Genomic DNA, 25,463 nt, shown 5'->3' with positions numbered 1-25,463 from the left:
CAAAAAAACAATTTTGAACACTTGCCAATCGTTTGTTTCATGGGACAATAGAGATTTTCGGAAAAAATCAGTAAAAATTATGAATTGACAGGTTGTATCTCGCGATCTCCACGTGGTCACCGTAGACTACAGTTGTTTTCAAACAAAGAGTAAGAGAGAAGGGATCAAGTCAGCTGATCTCCTGGTGGGAGCGAGTGCGAGGGCTTAAATAGCACCGAACATATTGAAACTCATCAGTGCAAGGCAACGTCTCCGCGAAAGGTTTCGGTTGCCTTCCCAATCAAATTAAAAAAAAAAGAAACCGCTTTTGGCTAGCTACGGATCCTTTAATTCATTTTAAGTTGATTCCGAAGGAGCCTTTCGGTTCTAAAACAAGAAAAAGCAAAAAAAAAAAAAAATTATTAGCATAGTTAAAAATTTTCTAATAAAAAATCTGCAGAAGGGAAACAGTAACAAAAAAAATAAATAATAAAGAAAATAAATAGAAAATAAATAATAAGAATAAAGTTGTAACAGAATAAAAATATTAACAAAACTAGTTTAAAAAAAAAACTAAGTAAAAATATTAATGAACGTTGAAATTAAAATTGTGCTAACAAAACCAAATATTTAAAAAAAATATCAAGGAATAATAATAAATATCGATAAAGTTCAATAATCCACTAATTAAAAAAAGGAATTACTGTGTGTGATACTGAATTGTGTTTTTTTGGTGTTTAAAAACAAATCTTTTTTGTTACCTGAAATATATCATCATCAACGAACGGAAATAATTCGCTGCGGCACAAATTATTGTGAATCCAGAGAGAGAGAGAGAGAGAGAGAAAGACACACTTTCTTTGAGAGTTTTTTTTTTTGAATCTCTGATCCGTGACGAGGAGGAAAATTAAGAGGGGAAATAACATAAGATGAAACCACCAGCGTATAATGCCGAGGAAGTGCAACAAATCTCCCAGGAACAGGGGGAGAGGAACGTCGCGATGGCAGTTTGTGTTCAATTGGCTGGCCGGGCAATTATCAGGGTTGTTTCGCGATGTGAACAGGCACAGGATAATTGCGACTTAGGTAAGAGTTTCGACGACGATCATCATGATAATTCATTCCTCTAATCGTCAAAAATTAAACCAATCATCCAATTCTATTGATGACAGTTTTTCGTTTCCTATTCACATGATCCGGAGAAATTACTTTCGAGTTCCTGCAAAGAAAAATAGGAATATTAGTCATTGTTTTTTTTTTTTTTAATAAATAAGTGTTAATTTTTAACTTATAATTTAATTTATTTAAACATTATTTATCTTTTAAATTTAATTTAAATTCACGAACCAATTTTCTTTTACTTTTTTTGTTATTTTAATTGTAGTTTGTACTTTTGTTCTATTTTTAAAATACAAATTTTTCATAATCAGGATTTTCTTACCTTTGTCTTCGAAAATTATTCGATTTTCCTTTTTTTAATTTTTTTTCGATTAATTCCTTTTTTCAAAAAGCATTCGACTTTTTTCCCGAGTTTTGTAGATTTTAGTAAGAACAAATTGAGTCGAAAGATTGACTTAGTAACTTTAGGGAGAAAAAATTAAAAACTTCCTTATTTTTTTACCTGTAAAATAGAAAATACAAAAAATAAATTTCAAACAATTGTGTAATAAATATTAATTTGAATGAATTACAAAGACTAATTAAAATAATTACTAATAATATAGAAAAATTATCAAATTTAGAAAATAAATAACATTCCAAATCTAATTAATTATTTAATAATCAAAAATTAATTAAAATCAAATATATTATTTAAAAGTGGAGATTTTTCTTTATTTCCTTAATTTTTTCGTTCTTTATTAATTTTTTTTATTTACTTAATTTTTAATTAAGTAAAGTTAATTATTAAAAAATAAAAAAATTTTTTTTTGCTTAATTTTTAATTAAGTTTAATTAAAGAAATAAAAAAAAATTTTTTTATTTGTTTAACTTTTAATTAAAATAAAGTTAATTGAAAACTAAAAAAAAATTTTTTTTTTAATGCTTAATTTTTAAATTAAAGTTAATTAAAAATTAAAAAATTTTTTTTTTTGATTAATTACTAAAAATTGTTACGATTAGAAATTAATCGAAAAAAGCGCACTTTTGTCATTGTCTTAGAAATGAAAAATTTTATACGATAAGATAAAATCTGCAATCAAAAATAGGTTTCTGACGAATCTTTCCGCTTCCTCGATACAATGTCAATGAGACAAAAAATCTTATCTTTTTCTTTCAATAAAAAAAAATTCTTTCTTCTTTCTTTTCAAATACTCGGCTCTTTTTTTGAGAGAAAGAATATTCGAAAAATGAACCCCTTCATTATTATGATTACAAAAAGCGAATTATTTATACTAATTAAGTTTAATTTCCTCCAAATAAAATGAGATGACAGATCAATTTGGCAATTAGATCATTGATATGTCACTGAATGATCTCAATTCTCAAGCAAATTCGATTGGTGCAATGATAAAGAGGTTTTGAAATTAATTCAACATTTCGTAATGACAATGATCTGATTGCCTGTGAACTCAAAAAGGAGAAAAAAAATAAAAGAGAAGAAAAATTAAAAAAGAAATAAAAAGAAAAGAAAAGGAAAAAGAAATGAAAAGAGAAAGAAAAAGAAAGAGTGAAAAAAATCGAAAGAAAATTAAGTTTAGAGATAACAAAGAAAAAGAAAAAAATACTCTATAAAACTTGAAATACTATTCGACAAAAGAAAATTCTTCCATATAAAAAATACCGAAATAAAAATTGTGGCGCATTTTTCGTGAAAATTTCAAATCGTAAAATTTTTCACTCAATGTAAGCTAAAAATAAAAATACCTTTTTCCTCTATAGTTAATCGACCTTAGAGTCATTTTCATTTTTCAAAATATATTGCACGAAGAAAACGCGTGAGGCGTTTATTCCTTCCTGACTTGGCAAAACAAATCATTTTCTATTTCGAGGATTGATGTCCAATTCATGATCAGAATGTGCGTAAATAAAGCAAATAAAAGTGACACCAGGAAACTTCATGATTTCTGGTGAAATGAAAATTGAGACAAGATAAAACAAGAGAGTCCTTGCTCAGTGTCCTTAGTTGGCAATATCGTCGACCTTGGTCTCTTATTTCTCGTTTTTTTTCCTTCCTTTTCCTTTTCTCCTTGTTTTATTTTTCATCTTGCGCGCCTCTTTTTGGATTGCACGTGACTCATCCCTTTCGGAATAATAAAAAAAAAATTAAAAATAAAATTGAAAATAAAAGGTTGTTTATAAAAAAAAAAAAAATTGCTCCGCCGAGAAAAGCGAACGCTGTCTTCGTCGATTTAACCGTCATTATTACAAATGAAAACGAAGTTTCTAATCGACAGCGGCGAAAGTCTTCCGCGCTCTTTTATCACGTTATGTAGAGTTCCATATTACACACGTGCTATATCGTTTTTTTTTCTCTTTTCCTTTTTTTCCTCGCTATCCTTTCGTGACTCATCTAAAATAGAAAACGTTGGAAAATTATTAACTTAATAAAAATTAAATAGAAATAAATAAAACGAAAACAATTAGACAAAAAAAATAAGAATGAAAATAATAGAAAAAAAAAATAAATGAAAAAAGAAAATAAAGGAAAATAAAGGAAAATAAAAGAAAATAAAGAAAAATAAAAGAAAATAAAGGAAAATAAATAAAAATAAATAAAATTAAATAAAAATAAATAAAAAAGTGAAAAATAAGAAAGAAAATAAAAGAAAATGAATAAAAAATCAGAGAAAAGAATAGAATGAAAATATTTACGTGTAATGGAGAAAAGGGATTAAACGAGAGAAGTAGAATGGAAAAATTAATTAAAAATTTGAATTGAACTACTTGACAAACAAGTAACGTAATATTAAACTACCCACGCGACGTTTATTACAAGATTGCATCTGCGCAGCACTTTCCATAGTGTTTTTTCTACTAGATTTTATTAACGATGGCACATTATAAGCTCGACTTCCCAGCAATAATCAACACGCTTACATTGTTCTGCAACAATCTGCAAAAAAAAAAAAAAAATTACAAATAAATAAACATCACTGTTTTATAAAACCAAATAATCTGTTTAAAACCAATTTTAATTAATTTAATTTATTTAATTGTAATAAATATATTGAAAATATTTTTTATTAAAAAAAATGAAAAGATTTTTTATTAAAAAAATTGAAAAGATTTTTTATTAAAAAAATTAAAAAGATTTTTTATATTAAAAAAATTGAAAAGGTATTTTTTGATGAGAACAAGACTAAAAAAAATAATTGATAAATAAGAGTAAAAATTTAAAAAGTTCTTGAAAAAAAATGAAAGAGAAAAAAAAATGTTACTATATATATTGAAACTTTTCATATCGGGAATAAAAGTGAAAGAGCAGAGAAGATAGTACATAGATAATTAGACAGATAATCATTTATAAATTACGCAATTCATCCGGTCTTTGTCTTTTTTCTTTATATTTATATACCTGTAAAGTAAAGGAAGCTTTTTCGTAATAAATGAAAAAAATTACTTTTTTTTGAAACCACCCGCTAAACACAAACCATTCAATTTTCATATAATTAGAATCAAACGCAATCAAATATTTAATGTATTTAATTAAATTGATACTTTCTATTAAATTTTCGATCAAACTCAATTTCATTATTTTTTTTTTCTACTTATTAATTTACACTTTCTGAAATTAGAAAAAAAAGGAAAAAAATTAATTTGACAATTATATAAAAGTAATAACATAAAAATAAAAGTAATAACTTAAAAATAAAAGTAATAACAAAAAATAAAAGTAATAAAAAATAAAAGTAATAACAAAAAATAAAAATAATAGCAAACAATAAAAGTAAAAACAAACAATAAAAGTAAACCAAGGCAAAAACTAAAAGTAAAGACAAAATTACGAATTTTTAGAAGGGATTCATTTTTTGGGAATATATTATAAATATAATTAATTAAAGTTGAGTAAAATAAGTGAAATAACAATAAGAAAAAAAAAGAAACTAAAAACATAACTGTCTCTGATGTAAATAAAAATATAAACAAATAAGTAAAAAATAGTAAATACTAATAATTTTATTACTAGTAAAAATAATAAAAAAAGTAATAACAAATAATAATAATAATAATAATAATAATAATAAAAATTGGAAAAGTACATAAAATACTTTTTAGAAAAATGTAATTTTGTCTGAAAAAGAAAAAAAGGCTGTGATATAAATTAAAATAAATAAAATATAAAAATAAATAAATGAATAAAAAATAGTAAATACTAATAATTATTATTGTTAGTAGAAGTAAAATAATAAAAAAGTAATAACAAATGCAGGCTTTGCACTTGATAATTATTATTAAAAAAGTAGAAAAAAGTAGCTCGAAAACTGAAAAAAGTAGTAAAAAAAGTAGCTATTGAAAAATTTTACGACTAAAAAAATCGTCTTAGACGATTCACAAAAATTTGATTCTGACTTTTTCCTAATTTTCATAAAAAAATATTTACGTACTTTTTTCTAATCCGACTAATAATTAAAATTAAAATTCCTGCTTCAATTCCAAATTTCTGCAAAATTCAATTATTTTCCAAATTTTACTATAAAATTCCTCAAAAATATTTTAATTTTAATTAATATTAATTAGATAATTTAATTCAATTAAATTTGACAACATTTCTAAATAATTAGAAAATAATCTTTTTAAATTATTTTACTTATTTTGAAAAAATTTTAATTACAATTTTTCAAAGAAAACTGTAATTTTTTCATAATTTCTGAATTAAATTACATTCAAAACTTGAACAATAATTTTTATTAAATAACCATTTAAATACTTATTTATTTTTTCTCAAGAATGAAAATATTTTTAATGAAATTTAACTATTTCTAAAAATTACAACTAATCATTTCTAAACTCAATCATTTCTTTGTTGACATTTTAAAATAAAAATTCTTCAAAACAAATCATTTTTTGAAAAAATAATAAATTTTAATACATTTTCAAAATAAAAATTTAAATATTATTAGTTTTATAACAATTAAAATTTTTAAATATTTCAATTTAAAAACTTTTTAAAATTTAATTATTTCTAAAAATTCATCATTCTGAGAAAGAATTTAATAAAAATTTTATGAAAATTGTAAATAATTAAATTATTTAAAGGAATTCTTTAAAAAATTGTATTAAAAATAATTGAAATCCTGCGATCATTTTTATTATTTATAAAAATAATTGAATTCTTGGGCCAAATTTTATTAAAATTTTTGAAAATAATTGAATTCTTTTAAAGAATTTTATTAATATTTTGAAAAAAATTGAATTATTCAGTGATTTAGTGATAGTATTTAAAATAATTGAATGTTTCTGATGAATTTTATCCAAATTTTGTTTAGGTAAATTGAATTTCGGAAAAATTTTGAAAATAATTTAATTGATTCAAAGAATTTTATTAAAATTTTGTAGAATAATTTTTTTATTTTAACTATTAGTGAATTTAAAATAATGAAAATTGTTAAAAAAAAAAAAAGAAAAAATTTGCATTTAGTGATAAGATCATTATTTTCTACTGTAAGAAATATTTTTACTGTAACTTCTTCAAAATTATTTTCATCATTTCAATTCAATTATTATTTTCTACAATTTATAGCTAAAATTCTTCTTTAAATCAATTTATAAAAAATTTGTAAATAATAAAATTCCTGTGAAATAATTTTATTATTTATGAAAATAATTAAACGTTTGCGTAGAATTTTAATAAAATTTCTTTTAAATAATTGAATTCTTTTGGAGAATTTTATTAAAATAGTAGATATTGAATATTATTGAATTTAGGAAAATTTTTGCAAATAATTGAATTTTGAAGAAGAATTTTACTATTTACAAAGAGAATTGAAATTTTGACGAAAATTTTTGTAAATTTTTAAACATAATTGGATTTTAGTGTTTTTAACTAAATTTCCTTGTTATAGTTTCTTTATTTTTAATAATTAATTATTGTCAGAAATGGAAAAAATTGAAAGTTTTGAATTAGAATTTTTGTTTTTCTAGAAAAAATTATTAATAATAATATTTTAATTATTTGAATGTTAGTTAATTATTTTTCTAAAGGTCTGCATTCAACTGTGATGCCTGCTTTTAGAAAAATGTAATTTTGTCTGGAAAAGAGAAAAAGGCTGTAATTTAAATGCAAATAAATAAAATATATAAAAAAATAAATAAATAGGAAATAGTAAATACTAAGAATGATTTTTATTAGTAAAAATAAAATAATAAAAAAGTAATAAGAAATAGTAATAATAATAAGAATAATAAATAAAAACTTAAAAAATATACAAAATACCTTTTAGAAAAAATGTCATTTTGTCAGGAAAAGAATTCATTTCCTCGTTTTTGTTTTTTTTTTCTAAAGAGGGGATTGTTCTTGAAAATGGAATCAAGGAACTTTCTCAGTGAACTTAGATCACCATCAAGTGTACTTTGTCTTGAAATGCAAATTCCTTTCTCTTTTCTTGTCGTAAAAAGCCCCCTCATTGTCTTTTTCATATGGGGTGGTCGGAGTTGATCCAACGAATGTTGTATTATATATATGTATAAATACAAGAAGCCGTGAATATAATACAAAATACAGGGCGCCTCCTTTTATGGGAGATTATCCTCTTTAAATGGTAACTTGCTTAAAAAGTCCCTGAGGCCGTATATATATATATATATATACGAAATGCGACTTACACTCTTTGGCACAATAATACTCATACTCACACGCATATTTTTCTATTATAACTTATATATTGCGAAAAAGTAAATTCAAAACAAGAACAAATTAAATATTCTTCATATTTTGGTCAAATTTTATCCCTGATATCAACTGTCAATGAATTAAAAATGATTTTTCTGGATTTGTTTACGTTTTACTGTTTACCTGATAAACATAACCTAAAATTTTTTTTGACAGATCAAAACAATAAATAATGAATGAAAAAAAGTATCGACAATAAAGTCAAGGTTCAATTCGGTTTAAAAATAGAATTCCATTGTTTAAGAGATTGTTGAAATAATAAGTTTTTTTTAATTAGAGAAAAGACGGTTGTTTTCGCTAATTCCTTGGTTTTTGATCAAATTTACTTCAAGATTCATACAAATTCTTTACTATAACCTAAAGCGTAATTAAATATTTCGTGACAAAAGTCTTCTCTTAAGAAGAGAAGACTGTTATTCAAGTATAAAAATAACTTCTAGAAATAAAGAGAAACGAAAAATTCAAAGCGAAGAGCGAACGAAACAGACCATTTTCTGGAATTAAATATCAGCTGATTGTCATTTTGTCAGTGTTACCAAAACAAAGATGGCGAACGCTGTCACAAAAGTTATTTTACGCTGTGAAGAAGCACAAGAAACCGAGAGTTTAGGTAAAAAAGTATTCAGTAATTAAATAAGTCTCTGCAAAAATTTGTCTACTAAAAATTAAGAAACTAATTTGATTTTAATTTTGAAAAACACAATTGAGTAAAATTCGAGAAATATTTACCATACTAACCTACTTTATCAGAGTTTATTTTTAACTTTCCGTTTTCTCGGTTTTCTAAATTCTTAAATAATTCTAAAATTTAAAAAGCAAACTGCATGATTTTCTAAACAATGTAAATTTGACGAATTTCTTAGTCCTTTTCACGTCCTTTTTTTAATTTCTAGTAAATATTTTCTCTTACTCATTTTGATCGCTTTTTCTGGATTTGATTACCTATAACTTGTTTTTTTTTAATAAAGGATCTATTAAATAATTGATTATCATTGAAAACATAAATATTGCCAAGTTATGCGAGAAATATAGAATAGAGATAAGAATAGAAATAGAAATATAAAAATAACCTAATTTTTTTAAATATAGAAATTATTGGTACGACTGAATTCCAAGATCTGGCGGGAGTTTTCAAACTGTAAAAAAAGTACTATTTTCAAAAGTACAATATTTCTCTTCGAAAATTTTGGTCAAATTTGATCTAATTCAGAAAATTTTTTCTAGAAATTAAAAATTGTAATACGTAATAAATATTAATTGTTATTAAAAAAAACTTATTTATGCTGTAAATAAAAGAAAGAGAATAGAAAAATTGCAAAAAAAAAAAAAATCGACTCAAGTGAAAATGAATTTGAATTCCTGAATTAGAATGTAAAATCTAAACAATGGTATTTAATTCGAAGTAAAAACAAATTAGTAGCGTTGAATTATTTGCGGAAACTCACACACGATCGTCTTAACGAGTCAGTGCACCCGGAAACATTTTTTTTTCTTTTTTTTTTGTAGGGCAAGTGAACTATGTACTAATTTATGTTCATATGCACTGTAAATAAAAACTGAATAATCCTCCTTGGTCTAATGAGCAGTATTTAAAGTTAGATATGTTTTATATCAAAGCTTACGTGCTGTAAATAATTCTGGTGAAAGTATAAAGAAATCAAGACCGTGGACAGAATTTGTTTAAATACATAAGGAAAAATAATTATCGACCAATAAAATTAATTAACTTAATAAAAATTTATCTTTCGTGTACACGAAAGATTTTTCTTTCGAAATCAATGAAAAAAAAAATATCTAATTTGTCGATTTTCATTTGAAATTAATTAAATTATTTAGAATTGAAATTTAAAAATTAATTAAATTAATTAAATAATAAGAAAATTTGATTTTCAAAATTATTTTCGGTTTTTAGTTTTAAAATTTAAATGACAAATGAAATTTAAAAATTTTCAAAGTGTATAATTATAATTTAAAAAATTAATTTTTTTTCGTTAAAATCAATAAAAGCGAAACTGAATTTGTCGATTTTAATTTACTCTAAATTTAAATTATTGAAATTTTTAAATAGAAATCAAATTTAAAAATTAATTAAATTATTTAAATATTACAAAAATTTGGTTTTCAAAATTATTTTTTGTTTTGAATTTTCAAATTGAAATGAAAAATAAAATTTCAAATTTTTCATTAAATAAATTTTCAAAGTGAAAAATTATAATTTAAAAAAATCAGTTCTTTTTCGTTAAAATAAATAAAAGAGAAACTAAATTTGTCGATTTTAATTTATTCTCAAATGAAATTTTAAAAACTATTTAGAAATAGAATTTAAAAATTAATTAAATTAACTAAATAATAGAAAAATTTGATTTTCAAAATTTACTTTCTGTTTCGAATTTGAAAATTGAAATGACAAATTAAATTTCAAAATTTTTAAAAAGAATTTTAAAAGTATAAAATTGAATTTAAAAAAATTTATTTTTTATTCGTTAAAATCAATAAAAACGAAACTGAAAATTTGTCAATTTTAATTTATTCTCAAATAAAAAAATGATTGAAATTTTTTAGAATTCGGATTTAAAAATTATTTAAATATGAATTAAATAATACAAAAATTTGATTTTAAAAAATTATTTTCTGTTTTGAATTTGAAAATTGAAATGACAAATTAAATTTCAAAGTTTTCAAAATGCATTTTCAAACTATAAAATTGAAAGTTAAAACATTTGTTTCTTATTCGTGAAAATTTTTAAAAATGAAACTGAAAATTTGTCGATTTTAATTTATTCTTAATTCAAATTATTGCAATTATTTAGAATTCAAATTTAAAAATGAATTAAATTAATTAAATAGAACAAAAATTTGAATTTCAAAATTTTTTTCTGTGTCAATTTGAAAATTGAAATGACAAATTAAATTTCAAAATTTTTAAATGAATTTTCAAAATGTAAAATTATAATGTAAAAAATCAGTTTTTTTCGTTAAAATCAATAAAAGCGAAACTAAATTTGTCGACTTTAGTTTATTATAAATTGAAATTATCGAAAATATTTAAAAACATTTTTCAAAATTATTTTCCTCATGAATTTTGAAATTGAAACGAAAAATTTAATTTCAAATATTTCCTACTTGAATTTTCAAAGTACCTATAAAATTTTCAAATTGTAATTAAAAAAAATTGCTTTTATTTCTTTTGAAATAAAAATTTGTCGATTTTAATTTATTTTCTAAGTTTGTAATTATTAAAATTATTTAGAATTCGAATTTAAAAACTTTAATTTTCGAAATTATTTCTCACATTGAATTTTTTAATTATTAACGAAAAATTAATTTCAAAATTTTCAAACAGAATTCTCAAAGTAGAAAATTATAATTAAAAAAACTATTCTTCAAAATCAATAAAAAGGGAAATTAATTTGTTGATTTTAATTTATTTTCTGAATTTAACTTACTGAAATTGTTTAGAATTCGAATTTAAAACTATTATGTAATTATCAAAATTTTCTAAATTGAACTTACTGAAATTATTTAGAATTCGAATTAAAAAATATTAATTTTCAAAATTATTTTCTGAATTGAATTTACTGAAATTATTTACGAATTCGAATGAAAAAATATTAGGTAATTTTCAAAATTATTTTCTGAATTGAATTTACTGAAATTATTTGCAATTTGAAAATAATAATTTTAAAAATTATTTTTCGCATTGAATTTTGAAATTGAAACGTAGATTTAATTTCAAAATTTCCAAATTGAATTTTCAAAGAATAAAATTATAGCTCTAATAATTAAAAAAAATGTTTTTTTTCAGATCTCTCGGAATGTCAACTAATGCAAGTACCTGACGCTGTCTATCATCTGATGAGACACACAGAATTAAAAAAATGCGATCTCTCTGGCAATGTAATTACAAAAATTCCACCAAAATTTGCTGTCAAATTTTCGTTAATAACAGGTAATGAAGAAACATTTTAAATTAATTTGTTGCTCTTTCCATTTTTCCGAATAGAAATAAAATTTACATTTTTTTCTCTATTTTCAGAATTAAATTTGAGTCACAATCAAATGAGCAAACTACCCGAAGAGCTTGCCGAATTGCAAGCTTTGGAAAGACTCGACATTTCTCACAACACTTTTATTGCTCTGCCTACTGTGGCTTGTAGAATGTCACAATTAAAACGATTACTCGCCAACAATAATTCAATCATTGGTAAATAATTCGCTTTTCATTTATGAAACCAAAGCAAAAAGAAAAAAATTAATTCTCAGAAAGTAAATTTTTTCAAACTGATTTTTCAAAATTTACTTTTTGAGAATTAATTTTTTCAAACTGATTTTCAAAATTAAGTTTCTGAGAATTAATTTTTAAAATTAATGAAAAAAATATTTAAAATAAATTCAATAAGTAAAACAATAATTCTTCAAAAATTAAATTTTGAAAAGTCAATTTGAAAAAATTCAAAAAAACTAAAATTAAAAAAAAAGAAAGAAAATTAAAGAAGTCCAATGTCGAAAAAAGCAAATGTTTAAAATCAACAATAAATAAAGCAATAATTCTCCAGAAATTAAATTTTGAAAAAATTGGAAGTTTACTTTAATTAATTAATTTCTTGATTTGATTATCTGACTAATTAAAAAAAAATACAATTTCCAAAAGAAATAGATGTTTGATAATTTTGAAAAAAAAAAAAAAAAAAAACGATTGTTAAAAATTCAGTTACAATTTGGAAAGTTAAATTTTTTAAATAAAGAAAAATTCATTTTCAAAAACTTGAATGATCGTTTCATTTTCAAAATATACAGAAATTCAATATTCTTTTTTCGACATTGATTAAAAATAATAAATATAGATAATAAATTTTGGAAAAAAAATGTTGTCACTCAGCTGAATTTTTTCATTCTTTACAATATAGAAATCGACGTTGAAAGGTTGAAACTCTCACCAGCATTGGAATTCATCGACTTGAAGAATAATCCGTTAACCGGCAGATTGCATGACTTGCTTGGGTCCTTTGCGAGGATACAAATCGAAATTTCGCCACGACAACTCGAAGACTGGGAAGATCTCAGCGTTTGAGTACTTTTTCTATTTTTTTTAAATAAAGGCCAATTTTCAGGCTTTTATTTCAAAAGTAATATGGAAAACACATTACTGCCTCTGTTCTTGATTAATTTCCAGGACACTGCAAAGGCAAATTAGAAGAAAAGAAAAACGAAAAAAAAGATTAGACAGAATTTTGTACAGTAAAAAAAAAAAAGAAAAAGAAAAAGAAACGTAGAAAAACCAATTTGAATATATATACACATTTTTCTGAAACTTTAAAATCGTTAAAGATTTTTTTTAACGAGAATTTTTACAAGTTTTTGTACAAATAATCAGAAAATATTAAAAATATTGAAAACATTAAAAATATTGAAAATATTAAAACTTTTTGAAAAATCGTTGAAAATATTTTTTTTTGATGAATTTTTTCGTAAAATACTTAAAACGCAAAAATTGTTCAAATTTTTAGAATTTTTTTTACATATAATGAAACTATTGAAAAATGATTGATGAATTTCTTTAATAAATTTATCGAAAAGCATTTTTTACATTTAAAAATATTTAATTTTGATATTTTGTACAAATTGCAATATTTTCATATTGTAAAATATTGAAAAAAAATAAGAATGAATATCAATATTTGAATATCATTCGAAACAAACGAAATCGAAATACATTAAAATATGAAACGAAAATATAAATAAATTTCAAAAGACCATTTGAATAAAAATTCATAAAAAATAAATTTTCAATAAACTTTTAAACGAAAATAAATTTCGACGATAAAAAAAAACTTTCGAATTATATTATTTGGTAATTTATAATAATTACCAAATGAATATAAAATGATAATTTTTCAAATTGGTTTTTACGATCGATTGATGAGTGAATTTTGGTGACGATAAACACCAAAAATGAATCACCACACCTGATATTTTTGTGACTAACAAAGTACTTATTAACATTTCGGTTAATTACCTTCGACTGATTTATTACTATCGCAACTTCCATGACGAGTCGTGCGGAGCTTTTATTTTTTCTTCTTCTTTTCAAATACCTCAACTACTCTTAAGATCAATTTTCCAAATTTTCAAGCAAGCTCCGCCAAGCTGTGATTAAAATATTAAGTAAATAATTGATTCAGTTTCCTTCAATATTGGAAAATTGCATTTTGAATGTCGTCGATTCTTTTTGAATTCTGCAAAAAAAAAAAAAAAAATGTGAACAAAAAAGTTCAAGATTAATTTTTGTATACAAAAGAGAAAAATTAGATTTTATATTCAAATATTTATAATATATTTCATATATTTGGAGTGTAAAATTTATTCTTCTTCTATTTCTCAAATTTTATCTGAATCAATCTCAAGTCTCGTCAAACGCTAACATTATTATTTTTTCTCTGGTAATTGTTACCAAACGTAACTCGTAAGTTTGATTTCTCTTTTACTATATTTTTTAAGACAAAACAAAATCAAGTTTGATATAAATAATATAAATATGTATATGTGTAAATCGTAATATTTACGTAGGAAAAGTAAAAAGAAAAAAGTATGTACTGCCAATGTTAATACAAAAACCGTTGGTGCCTTTTTTTACAAAAGAAAAAGAGCGAAAAATAGATAAAGAAAACGATTAAAAAACGGACTTTTAACTAGAATCATCGAATTTTTGTAACGTTGTTCTACTTTCTCAAATTTGTACAATTTAATTTCTATTATTATATACCCATGTGTATTATACTGTTAATATTTGTATATTTAAAAAAAAGTTGTCGAAAATTTTTTTTTATAATTATTAACTCGTCTCACGCGAGTGATATTTTGTATTTGCGATCTAGTCAATTGTCCATGGGACGTGCAATACACCATACACTATACGAGAAAATGTTTTTCTATTTTCTTTTCTATTTCCTGATATCCAATTATATTCCTTGAATCCTCTGAAAAATAAAGAATAGTTCACGATTTTTCATTATTATAAAATAAGATTATCATTTTGATAAATAAATTAAAAATAAACATAATAATAGATAATAACAATTAAATGAAGAAAAAATTTTTAAATCAATAATTAAAATTTTCAATGCAAACAATAGTATTATATTAAAATTTTTGAAAACAATTGAACTGTTTCATAGAATTTTATTAAAATTGTTAAAAAAATTAAATTCTTTCGAGAAATTTAATTAAAATTCTATTGAAAATAATTGTATTTTTCTAAAGAATTTTATTTAAATTTTTAAAAATATTTGAATTCTTTCGAAGAATTTTATTCAAATTTTTGAAAATAATAAAATTTCTTTGAAGAATTTCATTACATTTTGTTTAAATCATTGAATTCTTTTGAGAAATTTCGTTAAAATTGAATTTTTTCTTTATTTTAATTTCTTTTTAATATTAATTGAATTCTTGCAAAAAATTGTATTATTCATAAAAATCATTGAATTGCTTGGAAGATTTTTACTAAAATTTTAAAATTTTTGTCAATAATTGAAATTCCTGAAAATAATTTTATTTTTTAAGAAAATAATTGAATGAATTCAATAAATTTTAATATATTTTTCAAATCATTGAAATTTTTTGGAAGAATTTTATTAAAATTTAAATTCATTCGAAAAAATTAAATAAAAATGAATTGAAAAATTGAATTTTTATGAGAAATTATTATTTACAAAAATAATTGAATTCTAACGAAGAATTTTATTATTTATAAAAATAATTGAATTCTTGCAAAGAATTTTAATATTTATGAATATAATTGAATTGTTTCGAAGATTTTTATACTAAAATTTAATTAAAAATAAATGAATTCCTGAGAAGAATTTTATTTTTTACGAAAATAATTCAATTCTTTGGATAAATTTTGTATTATAATTTTTGAAAACATTTGAATTATTTGGAAGATTTTTATTAAAATTTAAATTCGTTCGAGGAATTTTAATAAAATTCTATTGAAAATAATTGAATTTTTATCGAAATTTATGAAAATATTTGAATTCTTTTGAAGAATTCTTTTGAAAGTTTTGAAAATAATTGAATTTCTTTGAAGCATTTCTTTAAATAACTGAATTCTTTCGAATAATATCGTTAAAATTGTATTGAAAATAATTAAACTCCTGCGACAAAATTTATTATTTATAAATACAATTGAATTGCTTCCAAGATTTTCACTAAAATTTTTGATAATAATTGAATTCTAGAGAAGATTTTTACTTTTTACGAAAAGAATTGAATGCTTTCGATAAATTTTATTACATTTTTTCAAATTATTTGAATTTCTTGGAAGAAATGTATTAAAATTTCTAAAAATAATTAAATTCATTCGAAGAATTTAATTGAAATTGTGCTGAAAATAATTGTATTATTTTGAAGAATTTTATTATTTATGAAAATCATTTAATTCTAGCCAAGAATTTCATTAAAATTTTTGAAAATAGTAAATTAGAATAAACTAATTAATTTGTTAATAAGTAAATTTTTTCAATTTGAATCTGAAATTATCAAACAAATTGAAATTGATATTTGTAAATAAAAAATTTCGGTATTTTAATTATTAATATTGCAATTATTGTTATTATTAATTATAATAATATTAACTGAAGAGAATAATAATAAAATAATAAAAATATTTTTTTATTACATTATATTTATTTCTTTGGTTATTACTTTATTATTATTACCCATTAATATTATTATTATTATTATTAACATAACATTAATTTACAAGATTGACTGTTATTTTAATAATTAAAAAAAATTGTCTCGAAACTTATTTAGAAATCAGGAGTTCCTGCGTAGAATAAAAAAGAACAATTGAATTGTATTGGTTTAGTACCTATATTTTTCTATATCAATGAATAATAATTAAATGTATGAGTCATATAGTTAATTATCTACAATACTTGTCAATGGATAAAAAAAATCACAAAATATACATATACATAGAATGCTATCAACGCTTTCAAAAAATCAGTTCATCAAAAACTGAATTTTTTTGTTCTCAAGCAAAAGCTAAATAATCACACATCAGTTGTGTAATTATTCTTTTCTAAATATTGAGTTTCGAATTAAACTTTTTTATTCATTTTCCTTTTTAAACCAAAACACGATTTAAAAAAATTTTGTTTTCCTAATTGTTCATTTCCTATTGGAAATATCCAAACGTGTGAAAGATTTTTAATTTGGAAATTTTTTTTCGATTTGAAAATTGTTTCTTTTTTTGTTCAATTAGAAACTCATTTTCACACTTTTCGACAGTAATTTTTTTTTCACTATTCAACATTTGTTTTTCTGTTTTTTTAAATTCTAAGTCACAGTTTTATTTTTATTTCTTTTTTTCAGAGAAAAAAGTAATCAACTTCTCTCATGCTTTAGTATATATATATATATATATATTTTTTTTTTTTAGTCGAAGAAACATTTAAACTGCGCCAATAAATTATATTTATATATATATATAAATCTGTGAGTTACAGCATAATCTCAAAAATATGAGCGATGTGCTGACAAGTCTCTTAAGTTTTCTTTTCTTTTTCTTAAAAGCACAGTTTAAGAATTATTTCTAAATTGAAGTATATAAAATACAGGATTTCTATTATAATATAAATTATAAATTGGGGACAAAGTAAAAAAAAGTTTCTTTTTTTCAACTATTGATAAAATTAGGGAAGGAAAATTTGCTTCATTTCTTTTAACTTAACTAATAAACCTTGTCGCTTATCAAAAAAAATTTTTTTTTTTGTTTAACAATTAAGTATATTATTTATAGAAATATTTACATTATACACGTAAGACTAAAAATACGCGACGAGCGGTGATGACTATTTAAAAAAAAAATTTACGTAAAAAAAATGTTTTTTATTTGCACCAAATAAAGAATGCAAAATCATAGATCATGAGAAATTCTCAAGGAATTACGAGTCTTCACCAAAAACAAAACTAAACTATACAGTAAAAAAAAATCCTTTTCATTTCCGGATGGGTGAGATAATTTTTTTTTCTTTTTCATTCTATTTTCTAGTAAATCTAACATTCAACGATCCTCACCTGCTTTGACTAGCTTTTCACTCCGGAATTTAAAGACATTTAGATGAGCAATTCGCAAATTAAAAAAAAATCCTGAGCACGAGGAACAAAATATAACATTTAAATTTGTATAGCTAAAGTCAGATTTAATATTTTCAAAAATAAAAAATAATCGCGAACATAACGAGAAAAAAACGATTTTTTAAAATTTTTAACATTAAAAAATTAAAGTCAGTGAGATTTTTTAACATAAAAAAAACAAAGATCCCCGTGAAAAACTCGTAATTTGTAATTCAACAAATAAGATCAAAACATTCATTCATATTTCTTTCTCTCTCTCTAACTTTCTCTTTCTCTCATTACAAGAGAACCTTTTTCCACAATATTTACAAAAGCTTAAAAAAAATGTAACGATAAAAAGGGCTTTGAGTCGATCTAAATAAATTTGTTTTCTGTTCATTTTTTTTCCCCTATGAACAGAAATAAAGCATTTTTTGAATAAATATCACCTGCAAATATTGCACGCAATTTGAACGAGAAAAAAAGTAAGATTGCATGATCGCGAGGTGAATATTTTTGTTTTTTTAATTTTGTGGCACATAAAGAAAAACCACAGAATGGTTATTCTGGGTAATTTTTTTTTTTCTTTCAAAAGGGATTGAAATAGAATTGTGTTACTTGTTGATGCCAAGCAAATGGTACTTGGATTTTTGTTCCTAGGCCCTGTTGAAGAGTCACTTTCATTTTTTTTTTATTTTTCTTTTTGGGAAAAATATCTTCCACAAAAAAAGAAACAACAGTTTTTTCTTTGTGATTGGAGCGAAATTCTTGTCCACTAGTGACCTGGTTCCGATGGCTAAGTATTGTAGAGATGACATTCTATGTATGATGTGGGAACAAATCCTTCGATTGGCTGTGAAATGCGACGAACCCTCGTCCAACCGTCGCCCGCATCCGCCTCGATCATGTAGAGTTCCTCGCCATCGTACATTGGTATCGATCCTTCGCTGGTTGCTGAAAAAATTACAAAATTCATTGTAAAATAACAAAATTAACAACCAAAAAAAAAATTATGTTATGTTCAAAATTATTACAAGAAAATCTCGACAAAATCCCAATTATTATCTTTATAAATAAAAAAATTCGTCTTTAACATTTAATTATTTTGAAAAAATTTAATAAAATTGTTGTCAAAATTTCAATTATTTTTAAAAAAAATTTCCTCACTTCAATGATTTTCAATATCTAATATTTTAATAAAATTACCCGAAAAAATTCAATTATTTAAAAACAATTTTAATAAAATTGTACGCAAACATTTAATTATTTTCATAAATAATAAAAATTTCCCAGGAATTCAAATATTTACAAATTTTTTATAAGCTTCTTCTCAATAATTCAATTATTTTCATAAATAATAAAATTCATCGCAGAATTTCAATTATTTTTAATACAATTTTAATCAAATTCCTTGAAAAATGTAACTTTTCTAAAAAATGTTATTAAAATTCATCAAAAGAATTCAATTATTTAAAAATTTGTTAATAAAATTCTTTATAAGAATTAAATTTTAAGAAACATTCAATTATTAAATAAATAATTTACTTTTGTATTTAAATAATGAAATAAAATTTAATTAATTTTATAAAACATGAAGAAATCGATCACTCCGAGTCGAAGACTCATGTTTTATAACAATTTTTCATAAGTTGTTTAATTTCAAAAAGGTTTGAATTTGAAATTGAAATTAAGAAATTAAGAATAATAATTGTATTAATAATTCAATTCATTCAAAATACAAAATATTTATTTACAAATATCAATTTTAATTCCTTTGATAATTTCAGATTCAAATTGAAAAAATTTACTTATTAACAAATTAATTAGTTTATTCCAATTTACTATTTTCAAAAATTTTAATGAAATTCTTGGCTAGAATTCAATGATTTTTATAAATAAAAAAATTCTTCAACATAATTCAATTATTTCCAATACAATTTTGTTTTAAATTTCGCGAATAAATTTAAAATTTAATAAAAATCTTCCAAAGAATTCAATTATTATCATAAAAAATAAAATTCTTCTCAGGAATTCAATTATTGTCGAAAATATTTGTAAAAATCTTCGAAACAATTCAATTATATTCATAAATATCAAAATTCTTTGCTGGATTTTAATTATTTTTAAAAATAATAAAATTCTTCGCTAGACTTTAAATATTTAAACAAATTTTTAAAGAAATTTACCTAATTATTTTCAAAAATTTTAATAATTTTTAATTTATTTACTTTTAAGAAATAATTTTCGTCAAAATTTTAATAAAATTCTTTAGAAAAATTCAATTATAGGATTTAAAAATATTAATAACATTCTTCGAAGAAATTTAAATATTCTCAAAAATTTGGATTCAAATTATTTATAAGAATTGAATTATTTTGAATAGAATAATTTCAATTAAATTCATTGAAAGAATTTAATTATTATTTTTAAAAATTGTAATAAAATTCTTTGAAACAATTTTATTATTTTTATAAATAATAAAATTCTTTAAAATAATACAATTATTTTCAGCACAATTTTAATTGAATTCCTCGAATGAATTTAATTATTTTTATAAATTTTGATAAATTTCTTCCAAGAAATTCAAATAATTTGAAAAATTATAATAAAATTTGTCGAAATCTTCTCTAGAATTCAATTATTATCAAAAATTTTAGTAAAAATCTTGGAAAGGAATTCAATTTTATTTAAATAAAATACTTTAAATACTTTGTTAAGTACAATGTACGAAAGGGCTTCAAGCCCGTTAAAAATGAAATAAATAATAAATTTTGTCGCAGGAGTTTAATTATTTTCAATACAATTTTAACGATATTAATTGAAAGAATATAATTATTTAAATAAATTTTAATAAAATGCTTCAAAGAAATTCAATTATTTTCAAAACTTTCAAAAGAATTCTTCAAAAGAATTCAAATCAAAAGAATTCAAATATTTTCATAAATTTCGATAAAAATTCAATTATTTTCAATAGATTTTTATTAAAATTCCTCGAACGAATTTAAATTTTAATAAAAATCTTCCAAATAATTCAAATGTTTTCAAAAATTATAATACAAAATTTATCCAAAGAATTCAATTATTTTTGTAACAAGTAAAAATCTTCTCTAGAATTCAACTATTGTCAAAAATTTTATTAGAAATCTTCTAAACAATTCAATTATTTCTATAAATAATAAAATTCTTTCTTGGAATTCAATATTGTTTTTAAAAAAATTTCTTTAATAATTTTGTCGACAAAATTTAATTATTATCAACAATTTTGAAAAAATCCTCATAACAATTTAATTATTCTCAATTTTAATTAAATTCCTCGAAAGGATTGAATTTTTTTTAAAGATTTTAATAAAAATCCTGCCAAAAGTTCAATTATTTTCGATGCAATTTTAAAATAGTTCTTCGAATGAATTTAATAGTTCTTAATAATTGTAATAAAATTCTTCTGAAAAACTCAATTAAATGCAAAACATTATAATAAAATTTCTTTGAAAAAGATTCAATTATTTTTATAAATAATAAAATTCTTCAAAAGAATCAATTATTATTAATAACAATTTTATTTAAATTTCTCGACTAAATTTAAATTTTAATAAAAAGCTTCCAAACAATACAAATGATTTTAAAAATTATAATGCAAAATTTATCTAAAGAATTACATTATTTTCGTACAAAATAAAATTTTGATCCAGAATTTAATTATTTTCAATACAATTTTAGTATAAAAATCATCGAAACAATTTAATTATTCTTTTAAATAACAAAATTCTTTTCAGGCATTCTTTTTATAAATAATAAAATTCTTTGCTAGAATTCAATTTTGTAATTAAATTTTTTAATAATTTCAGATTCGAAATTAAAAATATTCACTTAAATAACTATCTAAATGTTATTATTTTCAAAAATTTTAACAAATGTCTTTGAAAAAATTCAATTATTCTTTAAAATTTTTTGAACATTTTTTGAAAGAATTTAATTATTTTAAAAAATTGTAATAAAATTCTTGGAATCAGTTCAATTATTTTCATAGTTAATAAAATTCTTTAAAATAATTCAATTACTTTCAGTACAATTTTATTTAAATTCATCGAATAAATTTAAATTTTAATAAAATCCTTTCAAGAAATTTCAATAATTTGAAAAGTTATTAAAAAATTTATCGAATACATTCAATTATTTTTTTTAAAAAATAAAATTATTTTCAGGAATTCAATTATTGACAAAAATTTTAGTAAAAATCTTCGAAGCAATTCGAATGATTTTTATAAATGATAAAATTCTCCGCAAGAATTTAATTATTTTCAAAAAAGATTTAAATTAAGAAAAAATTCAATTTTATCGAAATTTCTCGAAAGAATTCAATGATTTAAACAAATTGTAAAGAAATTAAATTATTTTAATTTCAATTTCAATTATTTCAAATTTAACAATTTTAATAAAATTCTTCGAAACATTTCAATTGTTTTCAAAAAATTTAATATATTTCTTTGCAAGAATTAAAAATTATTTCGGATTCTTTTATTAAAAAATTATAATAAATTTTAATAAATTGAAAAGCAAATAAAAAACTTAAAAAATAATAAAAAGTTAAATAATTAACATAATTGAATTCAAACAAAAGTAAAACTGTAGGACAAATTTATATTTCACATCTCAAAAAAAAGTAATATGCGTAAATAATTAGAAACAAAATAGAGAAAAATTGAAAAGCGTGAAAAAATAGATTACCACTATTATTTCATCTATAAAATAAAATATTTATGTTTTGAGAAACTCACCATCAAAGGGATAGAGAGCACGACAAGTTCCAAGAGGCGGTTGCGCGTCGACCTCATCGATGTAATATTCTTCGCCGCCACTTCCTGGCAGGGACGTCCGAGAAGCTCCAAGACCAGACTCCGGGCTGTTCGTGGAACTGTGCATCAGTAGTGTAAAGCGGAAAATTCGAAATAAAATTCCTAATTCTAATCTACTGTAGTCTTTCGAGACGCTAATTTATACTTTCTTTTCTTCAATAATCTTCCAAGACCTCACGATGTATCTTTTTTTTCTCATTTTAGAACAAAATTTATTATTATAAAAAAAACATTTAGAAAAAAAGTAACAATAATTACAAAACTGACAAAAAATTATAATTTTCTAGTTCAATTTAAAAAAAGGGTATTTTTAGAAGAATTTAGATTTAAATTAAAATTCTTTTTTGGTTTTTAAAATTTTTTAAACATATCGAAAATTAAAAATCGTGTCTTAAAAAGATAGAATAAAATTAAAATTTCAATTTAATAAATAACTTTTCTAAAAATTGAAGTTTTTGATTGAAACTAATCTAAAAATTATCATTGAAATTCTATGAATAAAACGGAAAAAAATTCTAAATAATAAGAATGAAAAAAAAAACAATGAAAATTGTGAGACTAACCCGTGTGTTGGTTGTGGAGTTCCAGGAGCGCTTTTTTTATGCACTGGTTGATTGGCATTCGCGTTGCTTACACTAGAATCTGACGCTGACCTCGACAGACTTTCCTCACCTCCGGAATGACTCGATCTTCTCGAACTCAACGGCCGTGTCGCTGAACCGTTGGTCGTTGGCTTTCGCTGCACTTGACTTGGACTGTCAGACAAAATTTTCACATTAATTATTTCATTAATTATCACAACTCTAAACTTGAATTTTAACAGTTTTTAATTGATTTCCTTTAGCAAAAGAAAAAGGTAGAATTAATTTTTAATTCCTGGTTTTCTTAGTTTTTCAAATTTTCTTTTTCAATTTTCTCAGACTTCGTACTCGATAATTAATTCTAAAAAAGTAGCAGAAAGTAGCTTTCAAACTAAAAAAAGTAGTAAAAGAGTAGCTATCAAAAAATTAAACTTGACGACCAAAAAAACTCGTTTTAGACTCTTTACAAAATTGAGAAAAATTCCATTCTATATTTTATTTTCCTGACTTTTTTCTAATTTTCATCAAAAATATTTACTTCTTTCTTATCCTATGCTAATAAATTGAATTCCTGCAACGAATTTTATTATTCATAAAACAATTTAAATATTTAAAAAAATAATTTAATTCTTGCGAAGAATTTTATAAAAATTTTGAAATAATTAATTTTTTTCGAATAATTTTATGCAAATTCTAATTTAAATAATTGAATTTCTGAGAAATTTGTATTATTCACGAAAAAAATTGAATTCTTACAAACATTTTTACAAAAGCTTTTCTAAATAATTGAATTCTGTTTGGAATTCAATTATTCAATTCAATTCTGTTTGGAAATTTTATGAAAATCATTGAATTGCGAAAAGTTTTTAAAAATAACTAAATTTTACAAAGAATTCTATTAAAATTTTTGAGAATAATTAAATGTCTGTGTAGCATTTTATTAAATTTCTTTGAAAATTATTAAATTCCAAAAAAGCATTTTATTATTCATGAAAATAATTGAATTCTTGCGAACGATTTTATTAGAATTTTTTAAAATAATTGAATTTCCAAGAAGAAATTTATTACTTTTAAAAATAATTCAATTCATTTGAAAAATTTAATAGAGAATTAAGAAATTAATAGATTTTGAATTCTTTTGAAAAATTTTGTGACAAATTAAGAAAAAAATTGAATTCTGCCGTGAAATTTTATTGAAAATAATTGAATTTTTGCAAAAATGTTACTATTTAAAAAAATAATTGAATTTTGCAAAGAATTTTATTAAAATGCCTCAAAATAATTGAATTTTCAGGAATAATTTTGTTATGTACCGACATAATTGAATTCGTTCGAAGAATTATTTATGTAACTAATTGAATTTTTTTGAAAGAATTCTATTAAAATCTAAAAGAATAATTGAATTATTTAAAAAAAATTTAATTAAAATTGTATTTAGAATAATTGATTTCTTTCGAACAATTTTATTAAAATATTTGAAAATAATTGAATTCTTCCAAAGAATTTAAAAAAACATTTTATTTAGATAAAGATTTCTTCGAGGAATTGAAATTGAATCTTTATGAATAATTACATTTTTCTAGAAATTCCTGTAAAATTGTATTAAAAATAATTGAAATCCTGCGATGAATTTTATTAGTTATGAAAATAATTAAATAGTTGCAAAGACTTTTATCAAAATTTTCAAAAATAATTGAATTTCTGAGAAGAATTTTATTATTTATGAAAATAATTGAATTTTTGCAAAGAATTTTACTATTTATAAAAATAATTGAATTTTTCCCAAGGATTTATTAAAATTTTCGAAAATAATTGAATTCTTGAGAAAAATATCATTAAAATGTTTAAAAATAATTGAATTTCTGTGAAAAATTTTGTTATTTTTGAAAATAATTGAATTCTCACTTTGAATTTTATAAAAAAAAATGTCAAAAAAATTGAATTTCCATGAAAAATGTTATTACTAATTTATTAGTGACTATAATTGAATTATTGTGAAAAATGGTATAAAAATTTTGTTAAATAATTTATTTTTTCGAATTTTTTTTGAAAAATCTATTCTAAATTGAATTCCTGTGGAAATTTGATTATTAAGGG

At 21.4% G+C, this 25,463-nt stretch overlaps 2 protein-coding genes across 6 annotated transcripts in view; one reads left to right on the top strand and one right to left on the bottom strand.

Annotated features, from left to right (window-relative positions):
* The first annotated feature begins 557 nt into the window (after positions 1-557).
* LOC122507997 (leucine-rich repeat-containing protein 20-like) lies at positions 558-13,095 on the top strand. 2 transcript variants are annotated; one of them, XM_043621052.1, is made up of 4 exons: positions 558-1,065; positions 11,616-11,759; positions 11,847-12,014; positions 12,718-13,095. In XM_043621052.1, the coding sequence occupies exons 1-4, from the start codon at positions 909-911 to the stop codon at positions 12,879-12,881; spliced, it is 633 nt and encodes a 210-aa protein (XP_043476987.1). In that variant the 5' UTR covers positions 558-908; the 3' UTR covers positions 12,882-13,095. The 2 variants fall into 2 exon arrangements, with proteins under 2 accessions (XP_043476987.1, XP_043476988.1); XM_043621053.1 differs by lacking the exon at positions 558-1,065 and adding an exon at positions 8,269-8,420.
* A 3,570-nt stretch (positions 13,096-16,665) lies between these two features.
* LOC122507994 (formin-binding protein 1-like) overlaps positions 16,666-25,463 on the bottom strand; it is a 56,804-nt gene continuing 48,006 nt past the window's right edge. For 3 of the 4 annotated variants that reach the window (XM_043621047.1, XM_043621048.1, XM_043621050.1), the window contains 3 exons: positions 23,349-23,540; positions 22,708-22,844; positions 16,666-18,886 (listed from right to left, as the gene is read on the bottom strand). In XM_043621047.1, the coding sequence (XP_043476982.1) occupies positions 18,729-18,886; positions 22,708-22,844; positions 23,349-23,540 (487 nt within the window). In that variant the 3' untranslated portion in view covers positions 16,666-18,728. The remainder of the gene's footprint in view (positions 18,887-22,707; positions 22,845-23,348; positions 23,541-25,463) is intronic. The other variant, XM_043621049.1, reaches the window with a different exon arrangement.

This window comes from Leptopilina heterotoma, unplaced genomic scaffold, assembly GCF_015476425.1.
Source record: "Leptopilina heterotoma isolate Lh14 unplaced genomic scaffold, ASM1547642v1 Lhet_52, whole genome shotgun sequence".
NCBI classification, from domain to species: Eukaryota; Metazoa; Arthropoda; class Insecta; order Hymenoptera; family Figitidae; genus Leptopilina; species Leptopilina heterotoma.
Note: the sequence above shows the minus strand (reverse complement) of the source record. Positions and strands in the feature narration are given on the sequence as shown.